The sequence below is a fragment of the Eubalaena glacialis genome, chromosome 2 (genome assembly GCF_028564815.1).
Source record: "Eubalaena glacialis isolate mEubGla1 chromosome 2, mEubGla1.1.hap2.+ XY, whole genome shotgun sequence".
Taxonomy (NCBI): domain Eukaryota; kingdom Metazoa; phylum Chordata; class Mammalia; order Artiodactyla; family Balaenidae; genus Eubalaena; species Eubalaena glacialis.
The window spans coordinates 73,122,703-73,141,130 of NC_083717.1; the positions used below are offsets into that span (position 1 = coordinate 73,122,703).

The 18,428-nt window shown below is 47.7% G+C and overlaps 1 protein-coding gene across 1 annotated transcript in view; it reads right to left on the reverse strand.

The window, feature by feature from the left end:
• TLN2 (talin 2) overlaps positions 1-18,428 on the reverse strand; it is a 441,211-nt gene that overhangs the window by 49,882 nt on the left and 372,901 nt on the right. The window contains exons 43-46 of the mRNA XM_061180246.1: positions 16,880-17,026; positions 12,759-12,860; positions 10,190-10,309; positions 2,747-2,893 (exon numbers count right to left, since the gene is read on the reverse strand). Of these exons, the coding sequence (XP_061036229.1) occupies positions 2,747-2,893; positions 10,190-10,309; positions 12,759-12,860; positions 16,880-17,026 (516 nt within the window). The remainder of the gene's footprint in view (positions 1-2,746; positions 2,894-10,189; positions 10,310-12,758; positions 12,861-16,879; positions 17,027-18,428) is intronic.

The window sequence follows — 18,428 nt, forward strand, 5'->3', positions numbered from 1 at the left end:
ATAAAAATGAAAACAAAACAAAAAAACAATCAAACTCATAGAAAAAGAGGTCAGATTTGTGGTTATGACAGGGGGTTGGGTAGGGTGGGGTGGTGGTGAGACTGAAGGAAGGTGGTCAAAAGGCACAAACTTCCAGTTTTAAGAAAGTCCTAGGGATGCAATGCACAACATGATGACTATAGTTAACACTGCTTTGTGATCTTTATGAAAGTTAAAATCCTAAGAGTTCTTATCACAATGAAAAAATATATAGACATGTATACTTTTTGTATTGATATGAGATGAGGGATGTTAACTTATTGTAATCATTTCATGACATACATAAGAAAGCATGATTCTGTGCAACCTAAACTTAAACAGTGCTATATGTCAATCATACTTCAATAAAACTGGAAAAAAAAAGGTAAAACAAAACAGAACAGTGAATTTTCTCTCCGGGAGTCAATGCGGCTCAGGGGTTACCAGCACAGTTTGGAGTCAACAGCCTGCCTGAATCAGAGCACTGCCATTTGCTGGCTACACGACTTGGGCAGGCTGTTTCACCTCTCCAACTCTCAGTTTCCTCATCTGGAAAAGGGGGCTATTACTTCTTGCCAATCAGGGTTGATGGGAGGAGTAAGTGGTGGAAAAATGCACGTAAATTACTAGGCAGGTAATAAGGGTTTACTAGAGGGTAGATGCTACTCTACTTGATGCTTCTGAAATCACAAAGAGGGATAAGGATCGGGCTCCCGTAAAAGGTGTGGCTGTTTCTGTCCCCTCTGATCAGGTTTTCTGTAGAACAGCCCTCTGCTAACACTTGTCACTCCTTCCCTCGGCTGCCTCTTGTCTAGAAGTTCTTCATAGTGCACCCCAGAGAGGACCCCCTCGTGTAAACTCTCCACCCACCATTCCCTCGCACCATCACCTGCCACCAGCAGGTTGGCTAACGTGTTCACTCCAGTGCCTTCCACGCCAGAAACCCTCTGCTGGCACCTGTCACCCCTCCAGTGCACCCTCATGTCCCTAAAGACACCTTCCTATAAGGCAAGCTGGACCCACCACACCCCTGGGGACAGCTCTCCCCCTGCTGTGGAGAGGAGCTGAGCTCCCTTCACAACTGGATCCCATCTCCCAGGCCTCCCCCCACGTTCCTGCCACACAAGCCCCCCTCCTTCCTTCCTCACCCACCCCCTCTCTTGCCCTTTTGGGTCTGCCCTCCTGGCTGGACACAATCACACAGACACACCTAGACAGGTAAGAAAGACGGCAGGTGGAGGTGGGAGGGCAGGAGATGGGCAGGGCAGAGGGATGTAGCAGGAAACCGCCCAAAAGGCTAGATGCTCTGCCCGAGCCGACCCCCTGCCTCTGACCCTTCTCCTGGTGTCCTGGGTCAGGGATCCTCTGCTGGAGGAGCGGTAAGACGGAGGCCAGCTCAGGAAGACCAGGCTGCTTGGCCACGCTCACTAGCACCACGCAGCTTGGACCCCCTCCTTCCCTCCCTCGTGCTCCTGTTCCAAGGTTTCCTACAGGGGAACTTGGCACGAGTAACTTCAACAACAAGGAAGGGCTTTCGATGGAGGGAGAGGGCCTTCCTCGAGCTGAGAGATTTATTTCCTCATCCTGGGGAGAAGGGAGGCCTGGACAGTCCTGTGGGCTGCGGGAGACTGATGTCCGGCTGTGACGAGGGGCCTCGTATAGAGCAGCCTCTGTCCAGGCAGTTTCCAGGGGAGGGTCCCCCTCCCACCCCTCAAGTCCTGCTGCCAAGCTTCTCAACGGTGCAGAGCTCTCTGTCCTGCGACCCAAGTGAAGGAGAGGGAAACACCAGCAAAGCACGGATGCTGCCGCCGGCACCTCAAGTGGCCTGCACAGCAGCTGCCCTGAAAAATGACTCTGAGAAACAAGCCAAGCAAAACCATCAGCAAACTGCGGGAGAGTCAAGGAACTACTGGGAACGAAGGGATGTTCAGAACAGGGCGCTGTGAACCATGGAAAACTTCCAGTCTCGGAGAAGGGAGTGTTGGAGGACAGAGACAGGGAACAGCGCCTAGAATTTACTAAACGTTGAACAGTGCGCCTGACACTGTGCCAGGCTCTTTGACCCGTATCGCTGCATGTAATCTACACACCCCGTAGGCCAGGTATTCTCTTTCTTCATCCTCCCTTTACTGATGGGGAAGTTGAGGCTTGGCAGGGTGAAGTAGCTTAGCTGAGACCCTAGAGTCCCATGCACTACGCTATGTGATTCTCTCTACAAACAGCTGCCGACAGTCAGAAAACTTCCTGCCAGCTCCTGCTCTCCTGCCACGGTGCCATGTGACTTCGCGGGTGCCAACCCTCCTCACTGCACTGTCTCATCTGGAAATAAAGAGGTCACAAAAGAGGAGCTGTGGGTCCTTCTTACTCACCCCCAGCACCTGGGAGCTTCTCTGAGAAGGGAGCCTGGCGGCAAAAGTGTGCAAAGGGGCTGCAGGGAGCGGCTCCTGGCACTGACTGTGACTTGGGACACCACCTGGCCAGTCTGTCCACGGGAGAGCCTTCCAAGTTGACCACCAGGGCCCTGACCTCTGTGGGACTGTCCCTCTCACGCTCTCAGTTTCTCAGGACCACAGATCACCCCCAGCTGCCTGATGTGCCCTGGCCCTGGGGAGACCCTGGGTGGGAGGGAAGACGATCAGACCTGACCCAGCTGGCTGGTTTTTGGCTTAGTTTCCTGGTCTGTCCCTGGTCTCGGCGGGTCCCGCCTGCCCTAAGGGCTGCTCCTTACCTTCTCCGTGACCGCGCGGGCACACTCGATCAGCTCCCTTTTGGTGTAGCTGTCTGTGGGGCACACCTGGAGGGCCCCCGCCTTCTGCACCAGGAAGATGCAGCCGTGGCCCAGGTCCTGCACCCGAGTGCGAATCTGGAAGCCGATCTGTGGAGGCAAGTCCGGGGTGGGGAGGGGGAAGCATGATGGCCCTGCCATCGAGGTCTTCCCTACGTGGAAAATTTCTCTTACATCCTAGGGGAGCCTGGCTGGGAAAATTCCACTGCTATTAGGAGTCTGTGTTTGGTGAACTATGGAATTTGGTTCATTTTGCTTCCTGTTTTAGAGACTGTAAAATACCCGCAGCCCCCAGTAAGCAAGCTTAATAATATGTTACCTTTTCTGGTGCATTTCTTTACCTATATCCTGAGCCACTAGGTAAGAATGTTAATTAGATGAACTCTGTGGGATTATTCATTCAACCAGTGTTTATTGAGCCCCTACCATGTGCAAGGGCCTCTTCGAGGCAGGTAATGCATTTAATTTCATTGATTTCTCACAAAAGCCCTAGAGGGTAATTAAAAGTTCAGAATATACAGCTTTAGTATAAAGCGTATTTTAAAGTGTTCAGATTCTTGCAAAATTGCCAGGTTTACCAACCAGAACGCCCCCTTCCTCAGCTGTACCATAGAGCGAGAGTAACCATGCTGGGCCCAGGTTCCCTTTCTAGCAAGCCAGGTTGATGTTTCCTTAAAAAGTTTCATGTTTAGAGCTGCTGGCTTAGCAGGCATGCATTCTTTTAATGATCCCTGGGCTGTGTGATTATAAAAGGTACTTTGCCTAAAAGAAGCCAAATAAGTTCCACTATGGATAAGGTGCCAGCTGTCTCTGTGGTGTAGTCAATTCCACCTCCACCGCCCAAAGCTTGCATTCTTCTGGCTTTGCTTCACGTCAGTTTTCATTTTGGTCTGATCAATACAGCCCAGGTAAGCAACTAAACACGGAACAAAACACCTCTAAGCTAAGCGTTATTTTCAAGAATCCACAGTAGCTAGAAGCTGTGTGCTGATCCTTCCAGCGTCTCTCAAGAAGTTACTAAAAGAGCCCAGGTTTTGTGAATAAAACCTGGGAATTCCACACACCTGGGAATTTGGGCCACCTGCACGCTATCTTCCAACCTCATCCCAAGAGTCAGAGTTTAAGGGAAGGCGATTCCAGGAGTGAGAGGGCTGCAAATGCTCTCTCTATTATTGAAACACACACTGCTTTCAGGGAAAAAGGTTATTCCCTTAACCCTTTAAGGCCCAAAGGATGTTTAAGTCCATTTGGTAAAACATTCTCCTGACCCAGGAAGCTGAGCTTCTGCTCTTTGGGGCGTCTTCTATTCGTACATGAGCAGGTACTAAAAAAGCTTTGCAATCAGGCAGGGCTTCTTGCTGACCATCTCCACATGGAATACGACACGGGCGTCATGCCAGGATCATGCAACCCGACAGCGCTGAAAACAGATCTGGACTAGCGCAGCATCAAGACTGCCACTGAGAACTAGAGAGGCTTGAATTCAGCCCACGCAGTGGCAAGGCCATTTAAGTATATCTCTTTGCTGGGCATGTTTACTGGTTTAAACACAAGGTCAAGCTGAAGCAGGGGGATGCCCCAGTGAAGTTTTAAACTCAACCAGGCTCTCAAGGCTTTTCAGACCCATACAGTGTAACCCTAAGTACTCAAGGGTCAGAGCTAATCCAAAGGCAAGAGCTCTGCTGTCAAGGATGAGCACAGGTCTCTAAAGGATAAGATGCCAATGGGGAAGTCAAGTAAGGGGGAAATGGAGGAAGAAACATTCACAGACTTTCAAATAAAAGAGACCTTATGAGTTCAGCCTCCCCATTTCACAGATGAAGAGACTGAGGCCGAGAGAAGTGATGTGATTAGCCCAAGATCACACAGCCAGTCCCTGGCAAAGCCAGAGGAGAATTCAAATCTTTCATCCCAAGCATGGTGCTCTATCCATTAGATCAGTGTTTTTCTTTTCTTTTTTCTTTTTTTTGGAATTTTATTTAATTTTTTTATACAGCAGGTTCTTATTAGTTATCTATTTTATACATACTAGTGTATATATGTCAATCCCAATCAGATCAGTGTTTTTCTGATTTGATTTTTTTCCACTTAGCAGCAGAACCCTTTCCCACTCCCCAATAAAATCGCTCATGGAACCTCAACATATAAAATGGAAGTAATTTGTTATTACTATACTCTTCCTTTATGAGTTAAAATTTATATCCTTGACCCCAAAAGTCAACAATGAGGCTCGGTGATCCAAAGACAGGGTTATGAAGGCCAGTTACAGCCTCGGCGACCAGCTCGTTTCTGCATTTTGCTTTGGCTGCACAGGGTGGAGAATCGTGTTCCTTGCATAAAGCAAAAGGGAAGAGTGTTCTCACAGTTCCGCGACCACAGGAGGCAGGGCAGATGCTCCACCAGCCTGAGGCCTGCACAGAGCCACCTACCGGCCCAGGGTAAGGTACGGGTGGCCCCCAGTGGGTTACCACTTTGGCCTAGAATACGTTCAAGGGCCCATGCTGCTTTTCCTAACAGTTTCTATATAAATAATTACATTATGTTTAAAAAGGGAAACTTGAGTCGAACAGATGCAGAACTTCCAGAGCACCTCGCTGGGCCGGGGGTATGAAACCACTGTGCCAGAAAAGAACGAACCTGTGCCAGGTTCTGGAAGAGCCTTCTCCGTGCACCCCTCCTGCTCCCTGCACGGAGCCGAGCCTGAGCTTTCTCTTTGCAGAACAGGGCACTAGGACAACCACAGGCCACCTAAATCGCTCCCCAATCACCCGGGGGGTGGGAGGGAGAAGGCACCCGCTCCCGAGCTGTCGCAAACCTGAAACCTATGGACAGATGTGATAAACAGTGGGAAGACAACCCCACCGCACTCTCATGCTCCCTCAGCCCCCTCGAAAGGCTACGCTATAAAAACACAGCCCAACATCCTGACCCTCAGCCTCCTTCTTGGAGATGACATCATGCACGTAGCAAAGGATCCTGTAAATACAACCGAGGAGCTGGCACGGTGGTCACCAGGGATGAAATTCCAGTTAGGAAGCCTGAGGAAGACCAGCACCAGAAAGCAAAGGAATGAAAGCAAACAAATGCAACAGTTGCAAAAGCTTTGGAGTTCTTAGTCAACCCAGGGCTTGGTCCTGGAGTCTCAGTCTGTGCCAGGTCACACAATTACCTTTTACATGCCGGGAGAATCCCCTGAGGCTTGGCTACACAAACCTCTGACCGATGTGGGTGCATGATCCTATATGGATGCATGCAGGAGAGATACAGTATTATGAAGGACTAGTTTTGAAATAGGCTTCACTAGCTTATTTTCACAGGCTCAGAGGGCTGAATGTAACAGGAAGGGATCGCAGGATGCCAGCCCCACCCCTGCTCTCAACCCATCACCCACCTGGGCAGCAGAAAGGACCACAGGCCTTGCTTCTAGCTCTGCCCTCTCCTGGCCACCAGACTCTGGGTGAGCACGCTAGCCTCATGGGGACTTGGTTTCCTCACCTGCGACACAGAACCTGCCCTGCCCACTTCCCAGGGCTGCGGACGACCAAATGGAAGGTACACGTGCAGAGTCTCAGCAAGTAGAAAGTGACACATGAATGCTCACTATTGTGAAAAGCAGCAGCTTGGTGCAGGGCAAAGAGCAAGGATTGTGATGCCTGACAAACCTGGGTTCGAATCCTGACTTTTCTACATATCGACCTGTTACCTTTTTATTTACTTGAAACGTTCACTTATTCCAAAAAGTTATTTAAAAGGGGGCTTCAACACTAACTGTTGCAGCTGTGTGGTCCTGGGCAATTTCACAGAGCTCCCTGAGTCTCCTTGGTTTGCTTATCTGTGAAATGGGGAAGGATGAATGATTCTCGCCTCACACACTTGCAGTTGTGGAGCATATGGGCCAGCGCCCAGCATAGTATCTGCGCCGTATTGACTGGATGAACAGCTCGTGTATTCCTACCCTTCTCCACGGGCACACAGGTTAGCTAGAGCACTTAAGTAAAGGACCCCAGAATCAACATACTCTACATTACTGCAATTTCATAGAACATTTTGTACTGCTAGAGGAACATCCTAGAAGGGAATGCATTTTTAAGGCTGTTTCAGATAAGGGCTTTAAAAATGCTAAGCTTCTCAAAGCAACACTAAACTTTTCAGCAAACATGACCAGCCCCCAACCCCCCACCCCCTGAATGATCCAACTTCCCACCAGTATTTATTATAAAGGAATGTTGCTCCAAGACATAAAACTTGGGAGTTTGAAATTGGCAACTTGAGTAAAGCAATACTTGAACCTCAAGAAAAACCCTCAATTCCCCCTTCCTGCCCAAATAAAAGTAAAATGGAGAAGATTGTCTCCTGGTTTTGTGCCTTGAGGGAAATTAGAAGCCTGGCCTTCATGAAGTTCTGGCTCTCATTTCCATTGGAGGGGGTCTAAGAAAAACTGATCCATCATCTGTACTGCCTAAAACTAAACAAAACGTACAGATTATTCTCAGGCTTTAAGATCAATTACATCTGAAACCAGGTCAAGTATAATTTGCCTGGGAGAGCTTGTGGAAGTTGGAAAGGCAAGAATGGATGTTATCTGACAAACCACAGTTTCTCCTTAGAAAATATGGCAGGAAAAACCAGTGTGTAGAGCAGAAGCAGGGCATCACTCTTCCACCTACAGAAAGTGTGCCTTGGAGTGGAAAGTTTTAGATAAGTCTAGAGCAGACAGCCATCTCATCTGGGGGGAGAGGCCTGTGCTTCTCACCGCAGGCTCCTGACAAATGTTCCTGCCAGCTTTTAAGACGCAGTATTGTAAGTGGTTATGGCAACGTGTCCTCAGAGACGGCACCGTTGTCACTAAACCTTTTCCCCGGCATTTACATTTAGAAGCCTGTGGCTCACGGTATCTACATTTTTTCCTTTTTTTTTTTTTTTTAAAGAGTTAACTCGTCATAAATCGCAAAGCCGTTGGAGGGTTTTAACTTTTCTGGGGAAAGAAGTTATCACAGGGACGTTAGCAAAAGTTTGAATTTTCCATGGAAAAACGAGCAGATAAAGCTCCAGCTCGATGTGCAGAGGGCAGAGCTAGGACTTTTCCTGTCATTGTCACATTCTGGAAAAGACCAAAATGCTGACTTGGCACAGCGGACTGCAGGACCGCAGTGAAGGGGGCGGCTTTTTACTTGCCCTGGATATAAATATTTTCACATGCTGTGATGTAGGGCCCTCTTGGGTATACAAATAATTCCACAGGCTTGGAATAAAAAAACTACATTGCTTCAGGGATCTCCTAACCTTCTCAGTTTTCCCCCAAATATCTGTCTGGCAAATGCACACAAAGAATTTTCCTTTGCAAGCCACTGGTAATTTTATGTTCTTTCTGCTCCTTTTCACTCCAGGTCACACTGCTTGTGTGTCTGGAATGTAAAACACATCTCAAGATGTAACCGTGAAAAGGGGAAACCTTAACGGAAACACAGCTGCTACAAGGGCAGGGCCAGTACCTAAAGTAACTTGCTATTGTGCTTTTAGCAATGCATTTTCTTTCCTGGCTGCTTTGGCTTTCTTTTGTATTTTGCTTCAGTGGTCTGGGTTGCAATTAGAAAACTGCTTGTTTCACCCAGGGGGTGGGGTAGCTCATAAGAACTCAGATGTGGAAATGGCTCCACAAATCACTAGGTCTTCACTCAGTAAGGCAGGCAGGCAGGCAGGCAGGCAGGCCAGCGGTGAAACTAACCAAGGAAGACACATGTAAATTCCATCTTTAAAGATTTCTGGAGACAGAGATCCAAACCTCTCCCACAATCACAGTCTCTTTTAGTTTTCAGTCCTCTGGAAAAGCCAAACACTTCTTCCTTTTGTCCAACCAAACTTTCCCTTACTGTAACAGAAGTTCCCTTACGCTTGTTTCTGAAATTCAAAATTACATGTTAACCAAACGAATTATGAGTCCAGATGATCTTACTAAAAGAGGGAGTCTTTAAAAAAAAAAAATGATTGGCCTGTGTAAAGAAATCCACAGAATCTTATGCGGGTCTCTGATCATTTTTCTTTCCTGGTAATGACTTGACAGACTCATGGCAAATAAAATTATTCATGCTGCAGTCTAAATACTCAATCATCCTAAAATCTCAAAATGCAGGCACTGTTAGAAACTGAAGTCATCCCATGCTGGATATATATGTATGCCAGTACATACATATGGTACTCCCATTTACATGCATTGTTATGACATACGTTAGAAGGTGATTTTGGTCTGGGTCTTCATTTCTGTAGTGCTGCTGGGAGTCTTGGTGAAGACATGCTTAGACCTGACCCCCAGGAGAAACAGCACTGAGTAACTTGGGGACACCGTCTATCACCACAAGGAGAAGGGAAGACCAGCTCCAACCTTCTGTCTTGACAGCCTGGTTCGTTTTGACATGTCATGAACAGGGTTCGCCCTCCATAAACAGCTTGCCGAACTTCACGGATGTAGTTACCTTGTTTTCCCAGGGTCCCTGCAATTCACTCCATTATTCTTTACTGCAGGCTGGGCTTTCTTTCTCTAGGGAGCCATGCAGTAGCTCGGGCCCGGGCCCCTTCCGTGTGTTAACACTGATACAGGTGTAGTCAGGCACCCCAGAGCTCTACCCACCCTGCATGCTTGCCAATGGACCACTCGATTTCTCGGAGGTATTAGATATGGGACCTCTTAGTAAGTGGCCTCTGGAGTCAAAGTTTTGCCGTTTTAAGACTCCTACGGGGGCAGGCATTCTGAGGTGAGTCTGTGTTGGCCATTAAGGAAAGTGAGTTTAGGGAAGGCAGGTAGGTAAGGACAAGGAGTCCACAGGGGGTATGGGGATGGGGGTATGGGGACAGGAATCTGGGCCCGTTCTTAAGAGGCTGCCAACAATATTTGGGCAAGACTTTGTTTCATGAAAGCAGGCTGGCTACACAGCCCTTTCTCAAGGGAGGGGCAGCTGAATCCCATACTTGGCTCTTCTAATACTTCTGTCAGCCTTTGGAAAACATACAAATAATCGAGGGGGATTGAGAAGCAGGAGTAGGAAGTAAGAGGAGGATGGCAGTGTATGTTCCACCCTTGGCATCAGGCGATGGGGCTGGGGGACCGGAGACCCGGCAGAACACTGTCAACAGAGTCCTGAAAGCCCACCTCCCCAGATGGCCCCAGATCAGTGCCAGGCGGCCTCAGGAAGGACAGAGAGCCTGGAGCACGGGATGGGGCTGCTGGGTGTGAACCTGGGGGGTTGGCAGCAAGAGGAGAGGGAACTACGCCTGCCTCTGGCTATTGGGCTGGGGTCTTCCGGAGTGGAGCTAAGCTACAGAGAAGAGTCCCTCCGGGAGCAGGCAGCAGTGTGGGTTTGCTTCTTAAAACAGGGACTTAAGGTGGCAGACCTCCTCTGGTTCCGCCGTGGCTGCTGCCATCTGGCCCTGGAGAGCCAGGTGCCCATAGTCACTGGTCATTTGTGAAGCCAGTCCTCCCAACTCCTCCGGGTTAGTAACCGACTTAGTCATCTGGAAAAAGAAAACAAGCAAGACACAGACACACAGGGACACACAGAGAAAAGCATGAGAACCATGTGTTAATACCACTGGGAGCCAAAGGGTCTCATTCACTTTTAAGCTTGTGGCTTGCATGTGGGGCTGGACGTTGGAGAGGGCAGTTCAAGCGAAGCCCATGCTGCAGCCCGCATGACAGGCCAGCGGCTCCCGGCCAGGTCAAGGCAACATGCTCAGGTTCAGGCCGTGCAGTGTGGAGGCCGGGCCTCAGGGTCCACTCTCTGGGAGGTGAGAGCAGCAGCCTCCACCAGCCCTGCCCCGTGGGGTTACCAGGGGAGCCCCCCAGAGAAACCACAAGGGGGCCCAGCCCCGTGCAGGGTGCATCCCTGGTCACACATTGCTCCCGGGCTGATCGGGTCTCTGGGGACTCAGGAGCAGGTCCCACACCGCCGAGAGAGGGCACAAGGACAGGATCATGAGGAAATCGTGACTAAGTGATGGGTAAGCCTAACGTTTTGGTGGAAGAAACTCACAGAATTCAGCTGTGTAAAAACATTGTGCCAAAGCATGACAATGTTTCAGCCACAGATTCAGTGAATACTGTAGCCTAAATGGTCAAGTTCTGCCTTTTTACTCTCAAGATATTCTGTATTTTCCTCCTGTGTGATAGAAAACCTTACCTCCACTTACCCTACCTAGCTAATATCCTCATGTCTAGTTTTTCCTCCTCTGACAAAAATGCCTCTTAGAACTCACAAGGGCGGTTGTAACCCACCACCCAGAAAGGTATCCATGTCCCTCTTGGGTCCAAGGCTTCCCTCTGCCCCACCTGTTCTCTCGCTCTGGATGACGATACTTCCCTCTCTCTTTGTGGCATCTAAAGTCCTTGATTTCAAAGGACTTAAAAAAAAAAAACACAAAAACCTGTTAAATGACTCCACATCCATTGAGGGCGGGAATGTGGGCCCGTTTAAGGCATGTTTACCAGGAAATGCCACAGGCTTTCGGGCCGAGGTGTGGGTTCCCAAGGAATGCATGCCGCACCCCGAGAGCGCGAGGCTATGCTAAGAGCTGTTCCACGCGGCCCTGCCACGAGGAGCACAACAACCCTGGGGGCCGTCCAGTGCGGTGGGGGGAACACTCATCCCCTCAGGGCCCTGGCCAGCCAGCCCAGGGGCGGCAACACAGCCCCAGGCTGGGCTCCTCAAGTGCATGGACACCCAGGGTCAAGACAGGCCGGCTGAGAACCTGGCCCAGGAGCTATTCCAGAAACCCTTGAGGCCACTGGAGACATTTTCAACCCTGCTGCACTGAGCTCCCTGCTTGGAGAAATCAGTACCGTCGGGCTGCCGGGCTAGCTGGGACGCCCCTGAGCTCTCCTGAGCAGGGCCAGCCCGAGGCCGGCTCCAGCCTTCTCCCAGTTGCTGAGATGGGCACTGTTCCTTCCTCCCTCCTCAGCCCAAGTCCTTCTCAACAACAGCGAGTCTGGCACAACCGCAGAGTTTCTAAGAATGAGCAGCCGCAGCCGCCAGGGAAGCCTTTGTGGTCCAAGCTCAGCCTCTAGTGGACACATGACTACATGACAAAACCATCCAGAGAGGTGCCTGGCCTGATGCGGCAGGAACCACACAGTGGCACAGTCTGGTCCCTCCAACTCAGGCTTACGTGGTAGCATCAAAGAGGCATCTTTCAATTTTATCCTGTGACATCTGAGCTTTCAGAAGTTAAGAACTTTCTTACTAGGTACTTATATTAATTCTTTGAGGACAACGTTTTTCTTTTTTTGTACAACTTTTTAACCTATCAAGATAGCATTCACTGTCTCTCAATGCCATTTATAGCTAAACATCCATATAATACAATTCTGATTGCATTACATTTTAGCAAAAAAAAAAAAAGTCACCTCCAAAAGTTACATGCCTTTTGTTGTCAGGAGAAAAATTTTTTTATATAACCACTGTTTCATTTTGCCTGAAAGACTGGCAATATCATACTGTTCAGCACTGCCCAAGTATTATAACTTGATTCCATTAGACAGTCTTGGTTCTGTCCCCAAATGTCTTCTCTTGTACTGTAACTTTAATCCATAAAAACATTTCAAGTCCTCTGTGAGATAAATAGGATTTTTTTTCTTTCTCTATAACTCGCAATTTCCTTCTCATTTCCTCCTTGATTCTAATTTTCTCTCTTTCCTTTGCTCCCCTGTCCTCATGCCCAACTCTCAGTCATTTTTAATTCCCTTTTGGAGCTTTTTCGTGAGATGAGAAGTCCAGCGGCCTGGGGCTTCTAGACCACAGGCAGCCAGAAAGACCACAGATCAGGACAAAGCTGAGGCCCAGGAGGAACTAGAAACACAGAGGACTAATCTCTCTCCAGCACAGACCCCAGATTTGAAGACTGAGTGGTGTGGTGGGTAAAAGGGCAACCAACAGTGAGGTGCAGGGTGAGCCCATTTTCTTCTTACCATTTCCTGAGCTGTTACCGCAATGGCTTTGGAGTATTTAACCACTGTCGTCTGATAGTCGACAAACGTCCCCTTTGGTTCTGGAGGAGTGCCTTCATCCAGCTACAGGGGAGAGGAAAAGAACCCAAAGGTCATCAGAGGCCTGTTCAAGTGTGGGCTTTATGTTTTAGAATCAGGAACTTGGGAAAATGGAGGGGCCTTCAGAGTTTCTTGGGTCCAGAGTCAACAGAACCCTCCAACTTCTGTGATAAGGACCTCATTAGAGGCGCACATAAGGTACTGGGGGCACACAGGCAAGGAGAGGACCCCCAGTGTGTCTGAGGGGAGTGGCAGGGCTCTCCAGAGGAATGGTGTTTCAGCCAAGTCTTATCACGTAAGGAGTGTGCCACACACAAAAGGTGGGGAAGGAGTCCCAAGGAGAGGGAATAGCACTCAAGCACATGGAGGTGGGTGCGAGCCAGAACATGCAGGGAAGTCAGAATGGCAGACAAAGAGCTGGGGGAGGACGCAGAACCTCCATCATGAAGGGCTTCCCTAAGAATGGTATAGCCCATGGATGTCTCTACCCTGGAACACTCACTTCTGACCTAAGCTGGGGAAGAGAAGGAATTGGAAACATCAGGAATGACTTGTTCATCTGACTCTAGTACCACAGGAATTGAGAGAAGGGTGAGATCAGTGTGGAGTGGAAAAGGTGGAGAAGTGGGACAGTCCCTTGAAGGGCTGGGGATTTATTGGCTCAGAAGACTTGAATTTGAGACCTGGTTCCAGGACTTGTGAGTAAATACCCAGCTTGAGGCTCAAACTGGTTCTCAGGACCTTCACTGGAAACGTCCAAGCATCAGAAGGTTGTAGTAAAGATCAACTGAGATGATACCTCATCTACATGAAGGGAGAGGAGAGGATAACCATGATAATGAAGATCATGATGGTGATAAAGATGATAATGTCAATGACGATTATGATGAAGAAAAAGGCCACCCATCCTCACCACCACCATCGTTGTGACTGTCACCACTGGTTGCTGAACGATATTCTACGTGAGGAGACAAGGTGAACAGAAATGACTACAGGAAGAGTGAGTGCAGTGAACACGAGGGGGCTGTTGAAGGGGTGGGAATCAGGCTGATCTGTTTGATGAGGAACCTTGCAATCATGAAGAAAATGGTGGGATCTGCAGTAGGCAATGCTCTATCTGAGAAGATCTCCCTGGCAGCTCTCTGCCAGATAGTCTGTAGTCTGGGAAGACATTAGGGACCAGAGGGCAATTAGGAAAAGATTAGGTGGAGTGGTCAATGAGAGCTATCTGTGGTGAGTAGATCCAAGCTACAATGCGAGTTGAATGAATGTATCACTGTAGCCTAGAATGTAACGTGGTTGCACAGGCCAGGATGTAATCTCTACCAAACCAACAATACAGCCTCCAGGGTAGATTTTTTTATGTTTCTTTATCAGGGAGTTAGACACTGCCAAGTATCTCCATCACACTTTGGGGGCCTGCTGGTCAAATGAGGATTAAGCTGTGGACTCATACACTCAGTACAAATTAACTGGGCATCTTGTAAGGGTCGGGCCATGTGCTGGGAGCCTTCATATGAGATGTGGTGTAACTGCAAACATGCCAGGATGTTGGACTAGAGGGCAGCTTAGAACACAGTGGCCACTGGTCACCATGATGAACCTTCCAGTGTGAAGACAATGAGAGAAGTAAGAACAAAGTAGTGACTTTTTTTTTTAGGATCTCAAATTTACTTAGTTGAAAGAACTTTCCTTTATTCTGAGATTACAGCCTTCCTACTTTATTTTTTGGTGTTAACATGTCCTTTATTTCATGAAATACTACTGATGTAGATATCAGGGTTTTTGTTTTCTTTCTTTAATTACCTTCCTTGGCCAAAAAGAAAAAACAACACCCCCCCCTCCCCCCCACCGCAGCACACACACACAAAAGCAAACAAAGAAAAGGGACTTAGTCATAAAATCCCGAAGATTGAGGCTAACCTCAATGAATGGGGAAAACAAGATTTAGAAAACTTGAGTGATTTGCCCAAGGTTATCCAGAAAGCTGATTAGTTCATGGTAACCTACGAATTCCCAAACCTTCTGGTGCTTAGATACAGAGAGAGAATTTCAAGGAGACACTCCAGAGCAGAAGCTCCAAAAGTGGCAAGAATTGCACCGAACTTAGAATCAGCTTTGGGTACACTTGCAGTTTTTCTGCCAGTCACTGCCTTTTGGAACTTTAGACAATGATTCTAAGAGTATATCAGTATTTTAACCAAATACCCAAAACTCAGATAGAAAATGACATATTTACAATGCATTGCTGCTTAAGGGCTCAAAGGACCTGAGATATCACTTAATACAGTCTCCAGTGATGGGCAGGCCAGGGTAGGCTTAGCAAGGAGACAATGGGGAAAAGGCATCGCGCAGTACCCAGGGTGTCAGGTCAGGGTAGATAGGAGTTTAGGGGTATCAATGAAACCCCAATTATCTACTTTGCAGAACTGAGGGAAAAAACCCCTTTGCTCCCGGCCTCTGGGGCTCATGTTGTTAGCGGTTCCTAATTATTGCTATCAGGTAACACCAGACCTATTTCCCAGCCCTTCCAAAAGAATCAGGCATGTCCTGGGCTGAGAGAGCAGATGTTCACCCCTGAAATCAGACAGTACAAGAGCCACTTTCCTTATTAAAGATTCATCGCAATATGCAAGGCTAAAAGGCTATCAAAAAAAGACTTCCATCTTCCAGGGATTTATGGAACTCTTCCCTATCATTAGAGTGATTGTGAAAAATACCTCCTAAGAAGAAAAAGATTATCATTTGAATTTCTCATTTGTACTGAGAAACCTTGAGCTCCATTATTTAATATCCTTGATAGATACATGGCTTAATTTCAAACTCTGCTGTTCCGATGTCCTGAAAACCAAACAAACCCACTGAGACTTATCCAAGGGCCTTGAGGAAGAGGGCAATTTACTTGTGTTCTGCCAAACTGTCCAGATTTGAAGCATGAGAAGCCCACAGCAGAAATTACTGGAGTGCTTTGACAAGGCAAGCCCGGGGTCTCTAAGGGATCCCCAGCATCCCAGCCTAGCTTGGGACATTATCAGTCTGATAATGTTTGCATAATGTTTAATGGGAATTATCCTAATTATAGCTTCAGGCTATCATCTCTTCCTGGAGATACGAACCAACCAATCTTCTCTAAATTAGCAATTAAAGACCACTTATTATCCTGAAAAACCACATTAGTGTATTCACAATCCGACAATGGACATTTCCAAACACAGACGAAGTCTACAGTTCTTAGCTATGCTATCGGAGGATGGCAATTAGACGTTGACGAGTAGTTGTTAATTCTAATGAGCATCAAACTGACATGATTAGTGAAGGATTCCTTGGGGATCCTTCAAAAGAGCAGGAGATACTGTCCAGTCATCCTTCCCTACTGACCCAACTCAATTGATGGGTCACTGGAGGAGAAATGATACCCCTGTCATCTATGTCTGTTGTCTACAACTGGTCTCTGAGGGCTTTTACACTTAACCATTTCAGTGGTCCCTGCATTGGGCTAGATACCAGAACCATGGGGAGATTTTTAAATTACTAGGCTTCACTCCATAGAGATTCCAAGTGATCAGGGCGGGGGTAGGGCCTAGGAATGTGCATTCTAAAATGCTCCCAAGGATTCCAAAGGAGCCATTCTGAAGACCAGCACTTGGGAATCACTTCGTTATTTCATTTTGGAGTTTGTTCCCCACGACAACCCTACGAGGTATACAGGGGAGGTAAATAATTACTTCCATTTTATAAGTGAGGGGACCAAGGATGCCTTCTCCATCTCTTTTTTCCCCCGTGTAAATGTGGAAGGAAGGGTGTGACCGGCTTACAAAAGTAATGAATGAATAATAAAAAATGAAGAATATGCTGGACATGTGATAAACATCTGTACATTAATCAGACACCTCAAGAAAAGAGGAGGCTTGCTGGTGTCAGCCTGGATTAGAGGGCTCCTCTGACAGCTCCTTAGAGAAAAGCCCCTGGGACCAAGTTAGAGGGGAACCTTGGAGGAAATGGGGCCAAGGAGTGCAGGAGAGCATCTGGGGGCCCAGGCCCACCTTGCTCATGGCTTCTGCGATGGCATCGACCATGCCTCCCACCAACCCCACTTCACTGGCAGCTTCATTCAGCGTCACCATGATGTCGTCCACGGCCTCCTTCATGAGCTGGGCGGCCTCCGTGATGGCATCGTGGGTGTGCTGTGCCTGAGGTGGGGGACGCGGGGGAGAAGATAACTGTAAGATGTTTCCATAAGCAGAAGACAACGGTGCTCAATCTCTTAAGAATCACTTCACTTCTTTTACAGATAACCTTAAAAAGCAGAATATAAAACTATATCCCCATTATGGAGCACAACAAATGTATTCTCTATTTTTTCCTTTCCTTTATTATGTTTGTACATTTGTTTGCAAAATAAATAAAGATCAGAAAGACAAAAAGAAAAAGATCTCTTTTTGCAAACAAAAGGAAAAAAAACCCCTGCAATTTCAACCAGCGTTTTATGACGTGACTGATTTTACATTACTACGTTCAGGGTGGTAGAAAGAGAATGCCACAGATTCCCTAATATACAAGTTGACGGATTTAATAGGAAAAAAAAAACTATATAAAGAAAAACACGTGTTCACAACAAATGCGCTTCTCTTCAAAGTTACCCAATATACTATAATTCCCTTTCTATAAATACAACTGGATTATGGAAATAGAGATACATACAGGAGGCAGAAATCTGCAGAAGGCTACATGGGCTTTGGAACTATGTCACAAATTACATTTACATGAGGTTGGGGGGACGAATGATGAAAGTTCTCCAGGGACAGACACTCTGCAGGCAAAGCCTGAGTGCTCATGAGTTCCCCTAGACGGTCCTCGGAGATGCTTTAACAACATGTATGGAGCCCAGAGCAGGCCCTGGCAAGTGAGTGAATGAAAGGATGAAAGAATGGTGGTGCCAGGCTCCCTAAAAAACACCTGGAGTGGTAGAAAGATGAAGGAGGAAAGAGTGAAGGTCCTGGGGTCAGAAAAAGCTGGGGTCGAGTTCTGTCTCCACTGCTAAGTAGCTAAGTGGTCCTGGGCGTGGGTTCCTAAGCAAAATGGGAATAATTATAACAATGCTATGCAGTGGAATTCTGACGAGATGATATGGTTGTAGGCATCTTATCATTTATAATAAGAGCAGTCTAGTAGGGGACCGTGTCCTTACCTGGGAAATCTGAAATAATGCGGGGTATTTTGTGTCAGAAGTGCATTGCATCCGGTACCGGATGCCCCCGTGCAGTGGCCATGGCTGCCCTGATGCTCCTCCAAGGAAGAAGACCCCTCTAAAAGGCCCAAGGAATTGCATCTTTACTTTGGTAGATGAGAAGGTAAGGAAGCCAGTGAGAGATGGTAAGTGATAACTCTTTTGAATGATTAAAGAAAAGAGAAGAATTCCAAGAAGAGGCTACGTGAGCCATAGGAACTGGCTCAACCTGCAGAATTAAAAAGCCACGGGAATCAAGAAGAGTCCTTCCAAACCAACAACTGACGAGATGTGAAATATAGTAATTATGGATGGTTATTCTCGAGGCAACTGTGCCAGGATGCGAATGTTAACTACTGACCATT